This window comes from Ammodytes marinus (genome assembly GCF_949987685.1).
Source record: "Ammodytes marinus genome assembly, chromosome: 11".
Taxonomy (NCBI): Eukaryota; Metazoa; Chordata; class Actinopteri; order Uranoscopiformes; family Ammodytidae; genus Ammodytes; species Ammodytes marinus.
Window position 1 is genome coordinate 21,806,493 of NC_137215.1, and position 20,493 is coordinate 21,826,985.

At 43.0% G+C, this 20,493-nt stretch overlaps 1 protein-coding gene across 2 annotated transcripts in view; it reads left to right on the forward strand.

Moving 5' to 3' along the window:
- The window catches only part of ptk7b (protein tyrosine kinase 7b), an 80,273-nt gene extending 60,907 nt beyond the window's left edge, over positions 1 to 19,366 (forward strand). For both annotated transcript variants that reach the window (XM_080036343.1, XM_080036344.1), the window contains exons 5-21: positions 1 to 167; positions 2,174 to 2,321; positions 4,497 to 4,627; positions 6,396 to 6,662; positions 7,457 to 7,593; positions 7,985 to 8,120; positions 8,837 to 8,956; positions 9,938 to 10,087; positions 10,388 to 10,535; positions 11,306 to 11,433; positions 12,329 to 12,526; positions 13,267 to 13,428; positions 15,389 to 15,621; positions 15,734 to 15,814; positions 16,357 to 16,508; positions 16,620 to 16,798; positions 17,428 to 19,366. The exon at positions 1 to 167 is cut by the window's left edge and continues 18 nt beyond it. In XM_080036343.1, the coding sequence (XP_079892469.1) occupies positions 1 to 167; positions 2,174 to 2,321; positions 4,497 to 4,627; positions 6,396 to 6,662; positions 7,457 to 7,593; positions 7,985 to 8,120; positions 8,837 to 8,956; positions 9,938 to 10,087; positions 10,388 to 10,535; positions 11,306 to 11,433; positions 12,329 to 12,526; positions 13,267 to 13,428; positions 15,389 to 15,621; positions 15,734 to 15,814; positions 16,357 to 16,508; positions 16,620 to 16,798; positions 17,428 to 17,588 (2,698 nt within the window). In that variant the 3' untranslated portion in view covers positions 17,589 to 19,366. The remainder of the gene's footprint in view (positions 168 to 2,173; positions 2,322 to 4,496; positions 4,628 to 6,395; positions 6,663 to 7,456; positions 7,594 to 7,984; positions 8,121 to 8,836; positions 8,957 to 9,937; positions 10,088 to 10,387; positions 10,536 to 11,305; positions 11,434 to 12,328; positions 12,527 to 13,266; positions 13,429 to 15,388; positions 15,622 to 15,733; positions 15,815 to 16,356; positions 16,509 to 16,619; positions 16,799 to 17,427) is intronic.
- The last annotated feature ends 1,127 nt before the right edge of the window (positions 19,367 to 20,493 follow it).

Below are 20,493 nucleotides of genomic sequence, written 5' to 3' on the forward strand. Positions count from 1 at the left end.
CAAAGACGGGCTGAAGCTGACGGAGAAGAGCCACCAGATCAACAACAAAGAGAGGACGCTCACCTTCAAGAGCGCCAGCCCCGACGACAACGGCCTGTACTACTGCTGCGCCAAGAACGCAGCCGGCCACGTCTGCAGCAACAGCAACTTCACTCTCAACATTATCGGTGTGTGTGTGTGTGTGTTTGTGTCTGTGTGTCAACTGAAAGATGATCTACCTCACGTACTATACACCTTGTAGGGCTGCAACTAATTATGATTTGAATGACTGTTTACCAATTGCTCATCCCACTTTCTATAATTTTGCCTATTTTTACTAGCCCCTCAATTTCCAAGAACAAGAGGTGACATCTTTCTTCTTTTGTCCAAACAGCAGTTCAACAATAGTATTGCAATAGTATAAAATGGTGAAAACCAGCAATCCCCCCCCCCCATTAGAGAAACTAGACAAGGTGCTTGTTTGGCATTTTTTGCTTAAAAGTAACAAATGAGTAATGATTTGCTGATTACTTTTCTGTCAATGAACTTATTGATTAATCAATGAACCGTACCAGCTCTTGTGTCCTGTAATTAATAATTCATTCTTTTCAGCTTTCCCTCATTTCCACACCTTCTGGGAAGTGTTGTGATATGGAGAGGGTTTCTAGAGCATTAGTGGTAAGAGAGAGCAGGAAGAGAAAGTGATGGAGCCCCTAATGTGATTACCTGAGAGTGTGTTGGCACCTTCCTCCTACTCCAACCCACGCACACACACACAGAAACAACATAAGCATGTACAGAGCAAACAATAACACCAGCCCCCTCAGCAGCGGCGTCCTCCTGTTGATATGACTGTGGCACGGTAGCTTTAAGCGCTACTGTGTAGTAATGGGAGAAGGAGATTATTTGTTTTTCTACAGATGCTCAGCAGGACTTCTGTTTATTGTGTGTGTGTGTGTGTGTGTGTGTGTGTGTGTGTGTGTGTGTGTGTGTGTGTGTGTGTGTGTGTGTGTGTGTGTGTGTGTGTGTGTGTGTTATCCCTTCATTACACCAAAGAGCCACTACTGTACATAGAGCAGCATAGAGCACATCTGTGCGAGAAACCTGATGCCCTCTCCCACTCTAATTAGCCACCTGCATGGCACGCAGACATATTCATGCTAGGTTAGCACCTGGCTGGAGGAAGAATGGGTAATTGTTGAGTTTCCAGTTACCATGTTGCCACCCTGGGCTCTTCAATAGGGCATCACCTTTAAGGAAAAGCTGACAGATTGAGACAGCCTCTCAATGAACGGTCACGGCTCTTTAAGAGGAGGCCTTCCAGCAGACTCCCTGGGTGGGCCAGGTGCGCTCTGTCTGCATGCACGCCCTCCTTTTTTTCTTCACACCAACCAGTCGCCATATAATACTGTGACTGGCTCCAAAGCTACGTTAGCTCTTCAGAATTACAATGCTTCCACACTTAACCCTGGATCAGAAGTATTTTCTAGATTGCCCCCTAAATAAAAACGCTTTGTATTAGGAGTATAACACTATCCAAAGCCTATGTGGTAATTATTCCTTCTCTGGGTTCTACGTTACTAAAGCTATGCTTATGTCAGGTCTGGCAGGGTAGAAAGGATCAAAACAATGGGAATAGAGAAGGAAAATACTGTGCCGTTAAAGCATTTTTTGGGTGATATGAAAATAATTTCCACAACCTACATAGTTAAAAATACTAAATGACTTCATCAATTATTCATTCTTTGCCCTTTTAAATGATACTTCAAACTGATCCATCAGGGACAGATTGTTCTTGTTTCCATAGTAGTCGACCCCACTTAAGTCGTGTGTGTGTGTGTGTGTGTGTGTGCGTGATTCAACCATCCAGGAGGTAAGAAAAAGGAGGAGTAGATGAAGGGCCTGATAAGATGGCCCTGCGTCTTTCTTTACTGACCTAATTAAGTCTCTCCGGGTGCCCCCTGAGGTGTTGACACACACACACACACACACACACACACACACACACACACACACACACCGCCACCTGAAGGACGCTCGCTCAGCAAACCCCTCACGCTGCTGTTTGCAGCTTTTAATAAAATACTCTGAGCAGACCGGTGCGGTGTGCAAAGCCAAACTTGATGGTCTGATGCCTGCCAGATGTTAATCAAGCAGATGTTTGTCTACCTCTACGTCTCTCTCTCACAAACAGATAAGAGTTTCCCTCGGCCGGTGGTCACTCCAGAGGACCAGGTGGTGCTGAAGAATGAGGAGGCTGCCTTCCACTGCCAGTTCACCGCTGTGCCGCCCCCTACACTAGAGTGGTACCACGAGAAGGAACTGCTGGCAAACAAGACTCGGTACGTTTTCCGAGAGCTTCAAATCCCCTCTCCTCCCTGTATGGCTCTTTGCTGTCTCATCATACATCTCATACCACCCAATCCTTCCACTTCATTCATTCCTTTCCTTCCTCCACTTACTAAGCGTTATATAAGCGCCAGCTCCGGCCTATTCCTTTGAACCCAATGAGGTGGAACCCTTGCATCAAGGGCCCTCAGTTGTTCTCTGTGTTAGCTCTTACAACTATAGTCTCCCTAAGATGGATTGAGTTTTTGCTCTACTATACATCACTAAGTCGCTCTCTCTCTCTCCATCTTACAACAGTGGGCTTTGTAGCTTTGAGCAGAGCAGAAAAAAAACCCTCAAGCTACAATCAGCTTACCAGCATGTCCCCTATAAACGTGTAAGCGCCACATAATAACCAATTTCTATACCAAGTGCTAAGTACACCCCTCAAGGTTCATAGCACCTCATGCTTATGCATAGTCCCCATTGTAGGCTGCTTACTACACGGAGCATGAGAGCCTTGTTTTCCATTATTGTGTTCAGTGAGCGATGGAGGTGAAGGACTCCAATATCAATAGTTAGTCACTTGTGTAATGAGCTTGTCAGAGGCTGGTTGGGTCACCTAGGCAGTGATGACTCAGCACCACGATTGCCAAGGGATGGGTAAAAAGCATGCATGTAAAAAAAAAAACATGCACACACACACACACACACTGTATTTGCAGGCAGTGTGTTTTTTGGTGTGTTTGTGTTTATTGATCTCGTCTGATAGAACTGCCAGAGGAATGCAGCTCTCTGTAGGGGGATATCATATGTTCTCCACCTGCACTGTTTAGACCCCCCCCCTCCCCTCCCCTCCCTCCTTCCTTCCTTCCTTCCTCTAGATTATGTGCGAATGTTTGATGTAGGTTGTTTTTCATAAGTGTGAACCAGTGTAAGTTCAAGGCTATTTCTGCGGACAGAAATAATGCTGCCCCATGGGTCAAACCAACTCTGGAAGTACCGAACAAACTCTCTCTCTGCATAACATCCCTTGTAGCTATAAAGATGATTTCCTTTATAAAAATAAATAAAATGTGTTGTGGTTATTTTAGACTCTGAGTGAAGTAATGTTTCGCAGACTTATTCTACGTCTCTCGGGCGGAAATCTTACACAAGCTCCCCCCCCCCCGAGCTCATTTCCCTCCCGCCATTGAAACGAGAAGAAGAAAAGAGATGACAGAGAAAATTCAGCCCATCCAGAGGGAATGCAGTGCAGAACCAGACAGTCCTGGATGAATCCTGCTTTTGGGAGAGAAAAAAAAAACTTCTCTTGTGAATTACACAGCGTCCTAAATGCATCCAGCAGTGTCTTAACTTATTCCTCTCAGCCTGACTTCTTAACTTTTCCCACAAGCGTTCTAATGACTTTGTCGCGTAGCTGTGAGGAGCTTGAGAGTAGTCCGTGTCTGTGGAGCTGATTTCTGTTCCGTCTGGGATGCGTAGCTCCTTATCTGTCATCCCCGAGGCTGGCTTAAGGTCAGCCATTTAATGACTTCTCATCCCCGTCCAGATCTGGCACTGTAACTCCATTCAGCCTTCCAGGGGCCAGCCGTCAGAAAGGGGCCCCCCCTAACTCAACTCACTTTTTTTAAATGAACTCACTATGTGTCTCGCTTTTCTGTTGAAAAAAGTCTTAGTGTTTAGTTTTAACGTATTTGGAGCAGCAGATGATTTAGCCAATCAGGGCAATTCAGATAGCATCAGGCAACACGTCAAGCTCAAAGCGTAGACCGATTGTTTGAATAGCCCACATGTTCCAGCACTCCTTCTGTTGTTCTTTCCCTGCGGTCCAAAACAAATGAGAGTTTATTTACAGGTGCCATCTGTGCAAGGTATTCAGAGAACATTTCATTGACTGCTGCTGGTCCATTGTAGTGTTGTGTTACACATTCCCTGCGTTCCAATATCCACACTTCCATGCTTTGTAGTATGCCAGAAAAAGATTTTGGAAGTCCCCATTCATGCCAAGTCAAATGCAGTATTCCAAAAATACCCGGATGCCCTTATACATCCAATTGCATTTTGCGGTATGCAAACCAGCATGCTTTAGTATGCAGTATAGGAAAAAGACCAAGTATGTGATTTGGAACACAGGGATTGTTTGTGGGTCATTTAATGGTGAGTCTGACTCCTTTCTTCTCCCACAGTCTGATCCTGTTGTCCAACGGCACGCTGCTCATCACCCAGGTCAAGCCCAGGAACACAGGGAACTACAAGTGTGTCGGCCGGGGTGTCAGCGGGTCACAAGTTACCCTGGACGCCCACCTCCTCATAGCTGGTACGCGCACACGCACCGAAAACACACACTCACACACACACACACACTCTTTGCAGTTGTTGAACTGGTGAGTGATGGACACCTGTGATTCTGTAACAGGAGAGTGAGAGAGGGCATTAGGTTTACATCTTTTATCCTGCCCTCCATCTCACTCTTCTCTTCTCTTCCCTCCCTTCTTCTTTTTCTTCTTCTGGCTCTTTCACTTAGAGCCAGATCTCTCCAATGATAATCACATTCTCTTATTGACATCCGGCCCAGCTGTATCCACTACACTACACACACAGCGCAGCATTCTCCTGCTTCCCCTCCATATTATTTCCTCCAGCAGTCCAGCTGTTTGCCAAACTTGTTTAGCTTTGACATGATTTCCCCTGAGTGTAACCGCAACCCGGCTGAACAGGTGAAAAGCAACATTATATTACAGTATGACTCACACTTTGCTAACGAGCGATGTAATGCTCTAATTATGAGATTGTGAAATGGTTAATTATGTCCTCAGACCTGCCCCTGTGATTTCATAAATTACTGACGTGTCATAAATTACTGCAAAATGGGCAGGCGTGTTGAACCACTTTAAAAATGCAATCAAAACATCAGAACCGTCACAAATATGACTTTGTCGTTGTGCAATAAAAAATGAGGGTCTGATGCATCAAAGTGGTTGCACACCACTGCCTGCTCTTTCCATGTCGAACAGTGACCTTTAAAAAGAACTCCTTGAACTTGACACTTTTAAATGGCTGCTTGATCTTACAGCACGAAAACAAGCATGTAGTATATCTTCTCATTTTGCTAATCAGCCGGCGTCGTGTAACGCAAGTGCATGCAAGTCAAATATTCTGAATGAGCTTTGGGCTGGAATTTCTCAGCGTTTTTTTTCCCCGTTGTACCAGAAAGTACTTGATTCTTCACAAACGGCTCCTTTTTCCCCCCAAGGGTTTTGGATTAACAAGGTACGACTCTATCCGCAGTTTTAACCCAGTGAACCGCAGCTCCGCTTAAATACCTTAATTCGCTTAATCTGATGGTAATCCCTGCAGGCATTATAGGGGATTGTGTCACAGTAGAATTCAGTATTTAGGGACAAGTTTAAACATTCGCTCCATGGTAGCTCCACCTCATTTACTCCACTGCCTTCCCCCCCCCCTCCCTCCCTCCCTCCCTCCTCATCTCCCAGATCCATTTCTCTTTCATCTGCTGAGAAAATGTGTGTTTTCTTCAATTCTGAGTAATTGATTGCGATTTCATACTCCACATAAGGCCGTATGTTACTGACCAGCTTTCAGAGCATGTTTGCCCAATAAAGTATTAATGACTTTTCATTTCAACCAAACAGTAGTGGGAGGTCTCCTGAGTCTTTAGTAGCACAGATCACATTCCACTCTGTGTATATGGGGGCTGCCAGTTTTGATACGACCCACCTCACACAGACTCCCTAGTTAATTCCCATACCACCTTATATACTCAGTTCTCCTACCGTGCACTTTGTTCTCTTAATTGCTGCGGCCTGCGCTACACATCAGAGGACTTATCCTAACGAGACAGGAAACCCGTTCACTGAACAGTGAGTTGGAATTATGTGTAACTCGGGGGGCAGTTAGCTCGTGAAATTCAAAAATCAGAACTGTTTCGCTGGTCTTTGAAGAGGGATTGATGATTATCTGAGCCTTTTCCTTGAAGAGGGAATCGGTTATGAAGCATTTCAAATGGTGCACGTCCTCCACACTGAAAATTCACACCCCGATTCTCTCTCTGCTCTCCATTGCAGAGATAGATGACATGATTTCCAAGATGTCGAAGGTTTTCACCGCGGACACTCTGCAGAGGGTGCCCTGTCGCCCCCCTCGAGGCAGACCTGAGCCCGAGGTGTGGTGGGAGAGGGGGGGCCAGCGGGTAGCCTCAGAGGGCCGGGTGCACCAGGACGGACTAGACCTGGTCTTCAGCCCCACAGAGGAGGGGGATTCGGGCACATACACCTGCATAGCCCAGAACAAAGCAGGACGCAGGACACAGGAGGTCACCTTCACCGTGGCCAGTGAGTTCCTGCTAGTGCACACATTAAGCTCTGTTGACTTCTCACAGGGAATTACAACTCCTGCCAAACACACTGTTGTGGGATCAAGTTTGAAAGATTAGCCCTGATGATGTCATCATTGGCTCAATAGTTTTTTAAAGAGCAACTGCATAACAAACTGGACCCAGGAGGTTGGTAAGAAGTTGGCATTTAGGAGGCAGAAGTAGGTTCAAACAAGTTTTAAATAGTATGATAAAGTTTGATTCCGTTTGAAAAATTAGCCCTGATGAAGTCATCATTGGCTTGAGACTGCCATTTTGTAACAGAAAGACTGCATTACAAACTGGACACAAGGGGTTTGTAAGAATTTGCCATTGAAGAGGCAGAAGTAGGCTACAAAAAAGTTAAAACAGGATCAAAACATAGGAGATCTACTCTTTACTTTGCAACTAGGGATTAGAAAGAATGATTTTATCAGCATAATATAAGAATGTAGCATAGTATAGTAACATGCCATCATTTGTTGTGTTTGGAATTTGGTTTTCCCCAGGTAGTGAAATTAAGACTGTTCCCCCCCCCCATATAACTTATACTGAAGCAAAACATTAGCAAGCCAATAACTCACAGTATAGGTCGCTGAGGAACTCTTTCATATTACAGTAGGTCCTGTTGTATAATGAGCTTGGAGGGAACACAGGGATTATTAATGACATCTATGCTTAGACACTATTAAGAGGCTACTTGGTTCTGGTATATGTTGTAAGCGTTATATGTCTAACCTTGATATAATGCACTTTTTCTGTGTGTATCCATAGCTGCCCCAGTGTGGGTGACGAGGCCTCAGGATAGCCACTTACTGGAGGGTCAACCGGGTTACCTCCACTGTCAGTCTCAGGCCAACCCCGAACCTGAAGTCACCTGGATCCGAAACAACCTCATGATCACACCTGAGGTATCTTATCAATCACAATAACACAGCTATTACTGTTTTTGTTGTTGTTGTTGTTGTTGTTGTTGTTTTTTATTGCTGAACATCTACACCTAGCTTAATATAACTACCTTATAAGGTGCTCCGAGGAACATCCAGTATGTGGGTAATTCTTGCACCCCCTTTGGACAAAAGCGGTAGTGTTTTTACTATACCAGCTGTAGTTCCCTGGGTGAGCAAACCCACGACAAAGGCATGAATTAAAACTGTATAAAAATAGCATTCTTTTCACTGATGGTCTCGTTTGCTGTTACATCAATTTAAAAATGTTAAAAAAAGTTCCTCAAAGCACCTCTTAGTATCTGCTATTTTAACATTACTTTTTTTTCTTCCCCCCCCCTCCCCGCCCCCCCAGGACCCTCGGTTTAAGGTGTTCCCTAATGGCACCCTCAGAATCAACAATGTGGATGTGTTCGACGGGCAGATGTACGGCTGTGAAACAAAGACAGCGGCCGGCCGACTGTCTGGGCAAGCGAGAGTAATGGTGCTCGGTAAGCCGCCAGGGAATCACATTAGAATATATTATACCAGCCAACCAGACTAAAAGTAAAAATATGATGTGTAAAAGAGTGTGAAATCATATCCAGGGCATAATGAGTAACACAGCGGTGAGCGAAAGAAAAAAATCAAAACAACTGTGGTCATGCCTGTGGGCTTGTGAGTATGTGTGTGTGTGTGTGTGTGTGTGTGTGTGTGTGTGTGTTTCCTTAAATAGGAAAGAGCTCTATCATGTTGTGTCTCTGCAGGACACCCACAGAGGTGTAAAATACCACTCATGACTCACAGCTTGCTTTTCTTCCAGTCTATCTTAACACACCATCTCCCACGATAAGGAGTTGTTATCAGCGTATAGCTCTAGCTGCTATAGGCTCACTGTGATAGATGGGCCCGCCTGACACGTCCGTGTTTTGTCTGGCCAATCTTGTCTGTTAAGCCTGTGATAGACCCACAGTTTTCATAGTCATCACATCAATTGCGTACATGTGCGCCTGTAGCCACATTTTACCTGACTGTGTCTGAACATGATTTGCGTCAGCGTCTTGTCATTTCATCTCCAGGGGTGAGTAAAGCACAAAAGAGGCTTTGACATGTGCTTTGCCCCCCCCCCCCCTTCTCTACCACAGTGTATTTATCATGTGTGTAATGTGCGCGCCTAAGTGGGTGTGTGGTGTTCTGACTTTTTTTTTTTTTGTATTGTTTTTTTCAGAGAAGCTGAAGTTCACTCCGACCCCCCAGCTTGCTCAGTGCCTGGAGCTGGATAACGAGATCATCATCCAGTGTTCAGCTAAAGGCAGAGAGCCCCCCACCATCCGCTGGACCAAAGCAGGTGTGTGCACACTAGGGGCAGTATCCTATTTTGATACCTTAAAATCTTCCCCCACATTATACACACACTTCATCTGTAGCCTATTTGTTTTAGTGACTACTAGTCGAACACTACATTTTGCATTTTGCAATATTACATTGAACTGATCACGATGAAGCTCCCTTCACCAAACACTTATTTTACTGAACAGCACTTGAACACATCACAATGTAACTCAATTCAACCTACTGAATAAAGCAAACTCACTGCATGTCATTTACTTGTAATTTAAGCATTTTTGAGCTTTCTTCTTCTAATTAATATGCTATATACACAATGAAGGAGCAGTTGCATTTTTCTGGGGGAACCAACTTGTTTGGATTTCTTTATAATGATTCCTCGTGAGAAGAGGGTGTCACGTGACACATAGCGAGTATGAGCACGTCTAAATAACTTTGTCCTTGTTTAACAGGTCCATTACTTGACAGATTAGGCCTACATCATTTACAGGAGTTCTGTCATCACTTTTATAGCATCTTCAAACAGTGTGGCTGCAGTGGACATGGACCCACACTCTTGAGGCATTTATTATAAACATGCTAACAATACACATCAGATTTTTTTTAATGAGGGTAATTCTTGGAATACTGTTTCTATTTTTTTTTTAATACCCCAGGATCTAGTATAACCGTATCACTGCCCAAGACTAGTGCACACCACTGGCTTTAACCTTAGCTCACAAAAACCTAAATCAGATATAAATAGTCTGCTTTACACTTTCTTATAGAGTGATCTCATCCGCAAACAGATGCATTACTCTTTATTCCTTTGCTTGCTCATGAAGACTTAATACTGGTTCTTAGAGAATGTGTAGAAACATGCTCAAAAATCTGCTTTGAGTTTGCCCTGATGGAGTTGATTTAACCGCCTGAATTCCGCCATGCCGCCCCCTAGTCTCTGTCCCTCCTAACCCCCCCTGTGTGTCTCTGTCTCCCCCTGCAGACGGAGGAGAGCTGCCCCCTCGCATAGAGCAGAGGAACGGACAGCTCCACTTCACCAAGGTCACCCGCAGCGACGCCGGCAACTACACCTGCATCGCCTCCAACAGCCTCCAGGGGGAGATCAGGGCCCTGGTCACCCTCACTGTGGCCGGTAAAGCAGCGCTCACACTTCAGTCTCACAGTCAATCTGGTGCTTGTGGTCCCAGTACGTTTGAGGTTGCTTTTATAAGGCAACACTCATTCATCATTTTCACAAAGTGGCGCAAAAAACAACCGCATTTACTTTGTTCTTGTTGGTGGCCTTTTTATAGCTATGTAATGCATTTCCTTTGGGTTGCACTGAGAGGATGTCTTACCACAGTCACCACCACAGTCTATAATGGGAATGTTATGGGCCAGTTGTGGTGTTTTGTAACTGTTGCATTTAATGTGTGTCTCTGTGTTTGTACAGTGTACATTCGCTTTAAGGTGGAGCCTGAGAATACAACAGTGTACCAAGGTCACACGGCCGTGCTGCACTGTCAGGCCACCGGAGACCCCGAGCCTCACATCCACTGGATGGTCAAAGACAAGACACTGGACATCAGCAAGAACAAGAGGTATCTTTTCATCTTGTCTTTTTTTTTTATTATTTTTTTTTTTACGGCTAATCAGATAGTGATCACAGGTTCCAAACCGGATTGCTTGCATTCAGTATATATTTAGCTTGTGCTAATAAAGTATTGCTAAATTATATAATTTCTCGTACTTTCTCTTTAAGTATGAACACATTTCCTGGGAACTGTCGAGAAAGGATTGACTTGGCTGTTGTAATGCCTTGATCTGATCCTACATCAGGAGTATAAATTTGTTAGCAAAATCGGCTAAGCTTAAAATGAGTCAACTGAATCAAACATATCGTAATTGTGGCTTCCCAGATTACTGAGTTTGTTTGTTTTCTGTTATACCAGTACTGACACTGAGCTAGTCTTTATTATTATTATCTTTTAGAGTCATAACGCATCAACACACAAAAATCAAACAAATCTTACTTCCAGCTAAAAGAAAATCCTATTTTTCCCCTCTCTGTAATGTCAGTATATTAGCCTCACATGCCAGCTTGGGAAAATATGTTACACTCCAACACTTTTTGTTCGCCATGGATAACCATCATCACAGAACAAGGATTTCAGAAGTCATTTATTTGTTTCTCAAAATGAACCACAGTGTGACTGAAAACAAGTCAAAGACGACAAGTTTGTTTATTTAAAACACAGACGACACAGTGGCTTCGGTAGGAAGAGACATAAACGGTGAATTTTAAAAATGTCTCTCTAGCTGGAGCCTTCTCTCTTGACCTCCACTCTCATCCCTCCTTTCTTTCCGTCAGGTTCCAGACGATGCCCAACGGCTCCTTGGTGATTACAGATGTCACCACGGATGACACGGGCCGATACACATGTGTGGCCGGGAACAGCTGCAGCATCAAAGACCGTGTGGCACAGCTGTATGTAGTGGGTGAGTTAAACACACAGTGCACACAAACATATTAACACCGGCTCTTCTTTATCTGGAACAAGAGGTTACACACAAGGGGCGCAGGATGCAATCACAAGTGAAAGGATGAAGGAAAGGCATTCATTAAACCCTCAGCCTCTGCCCGTCATCCGCCCCGACAGGTTAATAAGCACAGCCACGTCTCTGACGCCACTGAAGGTGATGGGATTGGGCAGACGTCAGATCTAATAACGCTTCACACACTACTGTGCCTTCCTTGTGTGCTGCTGACCCAATCTGAAAATTACAGTCACACACTCTCCACCAGTGTCCCATGTCAACTCATTTTCTTCCAAATTAGCAGGATGGTATGACGGATTAGTTCAAAGCAGGGAGACAACTGAATTAAGATGTTTGTCGCCGTAGCCTATCAGGGTTTTGCGTGACAGGCAGTGCCCAGCAATAGCCAGAGTGGTAACTGTGTGAACAGGGCCCACTCAGACAAATGACTTGTTGAATGACGTTTTAATAGGATTATGGTTTTAACTGTGTTAAGCACCTTTTAATCGAACAGAGAAGGCAGAGTAGTATTGTGACAGCAGTTTTTTTTTACATTGGTTTAACTTTTGCAAACCATAACTGTGGTGGATTTGTCACACTTCTGTTTCAAACTGAACACTGCATTAGTGCATCTTGCATCATTTATCCATTTTCACTCTAACAACTCTTGGTTTTATCAAGCTTATTCTCAAGAACTTAACATTTTTTAATCCCTTTGTGCTAAAAACATGATGGAAGAAAATCTCTTGAAAGATGCAGCACACATGTGATGTCGATTAAAGACGTGTTAGAAAACACATCCTGTGCTCTTGCCGAGCGTTTTTAGCTCACCATAATTGCTGCCTGTGGCCCACAGACAAACCAGTGCATTCCATTGACGAGGAGGAGAGGGCTCCTTACAAGATGATCCAAACCATCGGCCTGTCGGTGGGAGCAGCTGTGGCTTACATCATTGTGGTGCTGGGACTCATGTTCTACTGCAAGAAGAGACGCAATGCACAAAGGCTGCAGAAAGGCCAGGACGGAGAGGAGCCCGAGATGGAGTGTCTCAACGGTATGGAGGATGAATGGACACGAGTGTTTCTGAATCTGTGGTTAGGTTGCTGGTAAAGTCAGCCAGGAGGTTTTGTTGAGAAGTTAAGATCTACTGTACCTTCACCTTCACGGTCCTCAACACATTGCTGCCATCTTGTGTCTATCTTGGGTATTGCATTCGACATGTCAAAGGCACAGGTTCCGACCTTTAGCTGCGTTCCGTTTCACAGCACAGCACACACTACAAACAGAACAAAGAACAATTCAACCAGTCAAAAGAGTTAATATGCATGCAGAAAAAGTTTGATTTTGAAAATCTAGAAACTGGAAAACATTGACTGTAAATGAGAGAGAAACAGTTGTTGGAGCACCTTAGAACACAAGAAATGACTATCAAACTTTTGGGAAAATATTTGTCATTGTCTTTAAGATTTTTAACTGTAGCGGCATTCCAAAGTCGCAGTTTGACATGGCAATATGTTTAGTGTTATTATTAGACAGGGCATCTATGGGATAAGTGCAGCCACCATATATATGTATGTCTTTTTATCATATTGATCTGTGTCACCAAGGGTTTTTTTTTTATTTGGCTGTATTGCTTTTGTTTGCTTTTGTTATTTCCCCAAAGACAATGAAGAATAAATTTTACTCTTGAATACACACTTCACATTTAGTTTTGTTTAATACTGATGTACTGTATATTTGCACTAGGTCTCTGACCTTAGTTTGACCCTGTGTAATGTGTGTTGTGTTTATCAGGAGGGGCCATTCAACAAAATGGCCACACCACCACTGAGATCCAGGAAGAGGTGGCGCTCACCAACATGGGCACCGTGGCAACCACCGAGAAACGCCACAGCCACGTCAACAACGACAAGCTCCACTTCCCTCGGGCTAACCTCCAAACCATCACTACTTTAGGTAGACTCATTTAGACATTAGGTTTATTCATTTATTTTGAATATTTATTAACTGACAGTACTGTGACCTGAGCTTTAAGCTATGACAGAGTAATAATGCTCTAGCTCAGGGGTGGCCAACCCGCGGCTCGCGAGCCGCATGCGGCTCTTTGCCCAGCTTCGTGCGGCTCTTCAGTTCATATCAAATTATGTGATAATATTTTTTTTTATACTTTTTTTTTTTTATACTTTTTTTTTTGTGTGGGCCTATGTGTGTGCATGTTCGCAAACGTTTCATGCGGCTCTTACGTTCGTTTTACATGTTGTCTATTATTTCATGTTTTATTTTATTAATGTGTAGGCCCTATGTGTATGCCTGTTCGCAAATGTTTAATTGAGGACGCAACATAACGTTCGCAAACGTTTGGTGCGGACGCAACATAAAACTGCCCGCTCAGCTTGGAGGGAGGTTTTCCGTGAGTAAACTATTTGTGTCAAGTTCGCTCCGAAACAGAGTGGGAGAGTTCATATTTTTTGTTGAACGTTATGCCAAGCCATTCTGCCTTATATGCCAGGTGTCATTTGCGCATTTCAAGGCTTCAAATCTTCAGCGCCACTTCAGCTCTCTCCATGCTAAAAGTAAGTCCCACAAAGCAACATGCATAGTAAGAGAAAAACGCTATTTTAAATTGTTACATTTTTGTTTGTGGACTTGGTTGAACTGAGAGTTTGTGTGTGAGGCAGTGCACACAATGTTCATTGTTGAAAATGACTGCCCTGTCGTCTTTAGTCCAGTCCTGTCATTATCACAGGGGCGGCCTTAACGATCTGGGGGCCCGTTTCAAGTCCTAGTGTGGGGCCCCTTTTTTTTTTATTTTATTTTTATTTTTTTTATTAATAAATAATGCTGGTGCATGCATGTGCAAGCTCCCCGCGAAAATAAAAAAGCCCCCCCCCTGAAATCTTACTGGCCACTCCAGTGCCCCCCCCCCCCCAGTTCAAATGTTTTTTTTTATTTTCATTTTATTTTTTTTATTACATTTTTTTCCTGATATGTATGTATCCTAGTTCAGAGATGATATGTATTATTTTTTCTTTCTTAACTTTTTTTGATAGGTAGTTGCCAAGTTCATCACACAAACACTCCAATCCACTGATATGAGATCAGTTTGCAATTTTCAATTACTAAATTAATGGTAGGACTGTGGCCACTAGAACTGGTCTCTGGTCAGCAAAGGTCTTGAAAACAGCATAAGTGTGCTTGTGACATGCGTGCCACCCATGCACGTGTATAGGCACGTGTCCCCGCAGATTTTTGAAATCTGAATAAAAAAATTAAAGTTTGTAGTTAGCAAGTGTAACATGTTCTTAGCAAGGGCAGACTTTCATAAATAAAGGTTTATTTTTTTAGCAAGCTATTTGGTCAAAAGCTAGTGGTCATCCGTCCCTCTGTCCAGTTGTTAGGCATCTGGCTGCTAGCAAGTTATGTTGTCTTGCTAATTTTACTATTCATCTGAGCTGAAATAAATATTGACTTTTTCCTTTATTATCTTCGCGAGAATGCACCAGAATGCTTAGATTACATGTTAAAAACACAAAAAAATCTTCTGGGGGGGATGCCCCCAGACCCCCCTTCAGGGGTTTAGTTTTCTGACAAACATTACAATGGATACTAACATGATTTGGGCATTTGGGATTATAAATCATCTTTGAATTGGTTGTACAGCATATCACATGCTATTCATTCAGGTGTGCGATGGCCACCCCACTCTAACTCTGTGGCCCACCTTTGCCACTGTGTGTACCCGTGTGTACGATGTGGCTCTTTGCAGTAACACAGTAAAAAATGTGGCTCTTTGTCTCTGACTGGTTGGCCACCCCTGCTCTAGCTTAATAAAACCAGATGTACAATGATGATTTTTTTTGTTTTTTTTAAGTATCTGCGCTGACACTTGCTCTGTTGTGTGTGAATGTTGTTTCAGGCAAAGGGGAGTTTGGTGAGGTGCTGCTGTGCAAAGCCAAGGCTATAGAGGAGAGCGAGGAGGAGACGGTGGTGCTGGTGAAGAGCCTGCAGACCAGAGATGAACAGCTGCAGCTGGACTTCCGCCGTGAAGCTGAGATGTTCGCCAAGCTCAGCCACCCCAACGTGGTCCGCCTGCTGGGCCTGTGTAGAGAGGCAGAGCCCCACTACATGATCCTGGAGTACTATGACCTGGTAGGACCATCAAAATAAAAGCACACATTATTTGAACAATAAATTATGTATTGTTATTTTCTTAATTTATTTGCGTGATACAATCCCCTCTTTTTTGCTTGTATCATACTAGGGGGACCTAAAACAGTACCTGAGGATTTCCAAAAGCAAAGATGACAAGGTCAAATCTCAGCCTATCAGCACCAAGACCAAAGTGAGTGTTGAGCGTTGTAATGATTGACACATCCTGTGCACCATCCACCATGCACATTATCAAAGACAGAAATGTATGTCAGCTTTGATACAGTATATACAGATTTTTGATGTTGAGTTGCGGTTATCATACCTTGCCAAAACATATTCCCTTTTTAAAGCACTATTCAGACATTTTAAAAACTTAACTTTCAGTACCACTCTCATAGGTACGCTAAATATGAATCTCCAGGCAAAACACCACAAGGCCAGGCTGGCTAAATCCAAAGGTTAATCCCACCCAGCAAAACTCCCTAATTAACACAATATATCTTCTCTATAATGGTAATTTGGGATTACAGTATGCGCTGGACAATTTGTCGGGCAATGATTTCATGTAGTCTTGTAGTCACTGTGAGGTTACCAGGAGGCTTGTTTCCAAAATGAGAAATTATATCTAACTGATGCTGCCATGGAAACCTTTGATATGTTTCTGCTTCGTTGTAGATGTATCATCAACGTCAACTATTTAATTTTTATTTCCTTGTTTTTTTTTCCCTTCAGGTTTCCATCTGTGCCCAGGTGGCTCATGGGATGGAGCATCTGTCCAATCACCGCTTCGTTCACAAAGACCTAGCCGCACGAAACTGCCTGATCAACAGTCAGAGGCGCGTCAAAGTGTCGTCGCTTAGCCTCAGCAAGGACGTCTACAACAGGTCTGTTAGAACAGGGCCCAGATTTATTCAAATCCACTTCAATATTTGTGTTCATGTGGCTGATTTTTTGCTGTTTCCATGTCATTTTTTCTCCTGTGTACACGTATGCAGCGAGTACTACCACTACAGACAGGCATGGATCCCGCTGCGCTGGCTGCCATCAGAGTCTGTGTTTGAGGATGACTTCTCCACCAAGTCTGATGTGTGGGCCTTTGGTGTGTTGATGTGGGAAGTGTTCAGCCACGGGGAAATGCCATATACCAAACTCAGTGATGACGAGACGCTGGAAGGTCAGTATGAAGCTCTGTCAGCTCATGTGTAGTCCAGCTTCTATCTCAGAATATGAGATGAGAAGGTATTTTTATAGAGATAAAGATTCTTCTTCTTAATTACATTTTTCTTATAGTATATTTTTCACAGTGTGTAACAGCAATGTGATATAAAACAAAGTATTCAATTTAGATAGGACATATACAAATCTTAACAATCGGGTAAGAAAAACAAACTAAAACAAAATATAACAGAGCACAACCAGACAAAGCAAAAATTAAAAAGAATATGAATTAATTAATAGAATAAAATAAATAATGGCCGTACAAACTTCATAATGGAAATAATCCGGAGATGCCAAACAAGATACATAATTCATCTCTAGATGCTACAGCTAGGCATCTACTATTGGGTTACATTGGTTACAGTTTTTCCAAATACAAACTGACACATTTTTACAATCACTGCTCACACTCATTCACCCCAACACTTCAGGCTGACATTTTGTTTCATCAATAACACATTTATAAAATAAAAAATAGGTTTCTATATTTGTCTGAATTGTCAGGTAAATGTAACTTAGAGGAATAACTATGTGTCCATGTTTTTGATCGGGTATAACCTCCCTGTCTGTGTGTCGACCCTGTAGCTCTGCAGACCGGGAAGCTGAAGCTGCCCGTTCCAGACGGATGCCCCTCCAAAATCTACAAGCTCATGGTCCGCTGCTGGGCACTAAGCCTCAAAGAGCGCCCCTCCTTCACTGAGCTCGTTCAAGCCCTGGGAGAGCTGCCCTCTGACAGCAAAGTCTGAACCCACCATATCCCCCACCAATCGGAAGGGGAACTTTGACCGACCCCCTCTCTCTCCCCCCCCCCCACCCCTATAAAGACATGAATGCTGGATTATTAGTCTCATACATTTCAGGGAAGAGGGTTGAGGAGAAAAAACAAACACTTTTTTTTAATATGCATTTCAAACGACGGGCGTGTGGATAAGACTTATTTTGCTATATGGAAACGCACTCGTCTTGTTTGTGTGAATGGCTTCTTGTGAGCAGTGCCAGGAGTTTCTGTTTTGCCTTAACCACAGCATGGATGACCCTCCCTCTGGACTTTATTGGTCTGTGGTTCCACCGTGACCCTGCCTGCCTGTGTGCGACCGCTCTGGCTCAGAGACACTTTGTTTCACGGAGCCCCTGACCTCAGTGCCTCTACCCCTCCACACACACATACACACACACACACTCACCAGGGACCTCCAACTGCTTTGTCAGGATGTTAGTTACAGGGCTTTTACTTACAGATTAATAGAAACGATTCATATGAAGTTTAGGAAAACCCCTGAAATTAAGGTTCACTGCTCTGTCAAGTGGTCAGAGTATTGAAGGTAAAGAGGGATGCAATATTGCTTCAATTGGGGAGTGGAGCTTCTTAATTATTCTATCAACCACTCAGTAGAGCGTTGAATGAGATCGTTTCAACTGGTCTGTTAAAATCTGATGAACCGCATCCTGACTCCGCCACCCTAATCCTGAAGGAGATGCCTAGCTACTCTGTCCACCAAGAACCCAGCACACACCCCAGTGTGTATGTGTGTTTGGATGTGTGTGTGTGTGCACCACTGAACTGTTCCCGTGCTCCAGTGTGCGTTCAAAGAGGAAGTGGAATGGGGTTTTGCATGAAGTTTTTCGCCGTCTGTTGCGATGGGCAACGTGAGGAAATATAATCCGTGTTTAGGAACATACAAAACGATCATGTTTATAGCCAGGAAATATATTGAATCGATGAGATTGTGCCAGAGTGGGCTTTGTGCGTTTTTTTATGAGTGTGTTTCTGTTTTCTCGTATTAACTTTAAGGTGCTAAATGGTCACCACCTGTGGGTAGAAATACCCATGGTACCACATACAGATGATCATGTCTCAGTCGCGGGCATGCAGCCCTATCAATGTGTTCAACCTGCGACATCATTTCTTCAAAGGTCCAATCACAGTTTCTCTCTCGGTCCAGTTGTTTTGTGCAATGCTGCAGAGTGGACCGTCACACCAAGGCAATGTGTACATAATGTAGAAGCCATGCACTAACTTCACTTAAAAGAATATCCCTCTTTATCTCTATCACGTTTTGTAGTAGGACATGCAGGTGCCTGTTTATTAACGATGAAGGTCCTGTCTTTTTATTAAATATGTTTATAATAGAAAGGTACTTCTCTGATGCTATGTATTCATTATCACAGTCCATCTCGATGTGCATTCAGTCTGGTAAGCAGCTGAATATGTTAACACAAAGTACAAAGGAGGTGAAAAGGAGTGACTGCTGGTCACCAGTACTCATTTAAGTGCCTGCTAAATGAAGGATTATCTAAACTGTTTCCCTCGTTGTTGTTTTTTTACTTTATCTAATCAAATTGAATGGCCTTTGTTTATGAACCTGTTTTTATACGTTGTTTTTAGTGTAATGTTCTGTTTTTTATGAATGCTAGGCACTCACACCTAGACGGCTTTTTTTTTAATCTGCTTCAGCAAATGCTCACAGTAATCACAGATATATAAAAAAAAGTATACATGCTGCTGTCAATAAAGGTTCACAGTGTTTTTACCCATTGTGTTGTGATTAATGCTGCTGTTGCTGTAGACGGCCATCCATCTTCAAGAGCAACATCAGTGAGATTCGCTAAATATTTTAAATGTATATAGATATATTTCCAATTATTTGTTCTTCTTTTTTTTTAGTTTGGTATGAAAATCAACTTTTAAGTCATTAAACCTTCTTAAGACAATCAAGAAATCCCATTGTACATACTTTTTATTCAAAGTTTGTATGGCAAATGAGGCAATGCATCTGCAAGTAATACTCCTCCTTGTTCATTTCTGAAAGATGTGATGTAGTCTGCTGCCAAAACAAAGTGTGTTCAAGTGGTTGGATGTTCAAACCAAAATGCTTTTAACAAAAAAAGGAATTTGTTAGCTTATTTTGTTCAAAATGTTGCCACTTGTAAGCCACCTGAAAAGTAGTGATGACAGCTCCTGAGTGCAACTGCTTTCTCACACAATTTAATGAGTAACAATTTTTTTTTAAAGGTGACGCAACATTGGCTGAGTTTGATTGCCTTCCTCAAGCAAGTCTCTGCAAGTTGATGTTCATAGTCTGTGTAAACAACAGCTGCCTGTTAGTACAAAATCAATCTTTGAGTTTATTGTATGCCTTTTGAAAAGGGTTAAGAGTTACAAATAGTATACGTAGATTATATTTAATGGGCTTTAATGTGTGAAACACTTTTGTTCTGTAAAAGTGCCCACAGTTAAAGTTCTCCTATTTTACTGTTAATCCAAATTGTTACCGTCAGTAACCACTAGAGGGAGGTGTACATTCTCTGTTGGTCTTTTTTAAACCTTGACCCTAATAGCTTGCCAAATATTTTTTCCATATAATTGTGTTTAGAATTGAACGCACGAACATGTCCTTTTATAGCTGCAAAAGAAGATTCCCATATGAGTCCATACTGTTTTTGAATACTGACAATGTTCTCCGTTGACCTGATTAATATGTCATCGTTTAAAATGTCACATTATTTGGTGCCCACAGCCTGGCCACTTTTGCAGTTCACTGAAAATATTTGAGCTGATCCGGAGACATTATGGGTCGCCTTTTTTCCAGTTTCTGGCTGTGAGAATGTGGGAGCTAAGTGGTCTGCTGTACATAATGAAGGATAAAGACG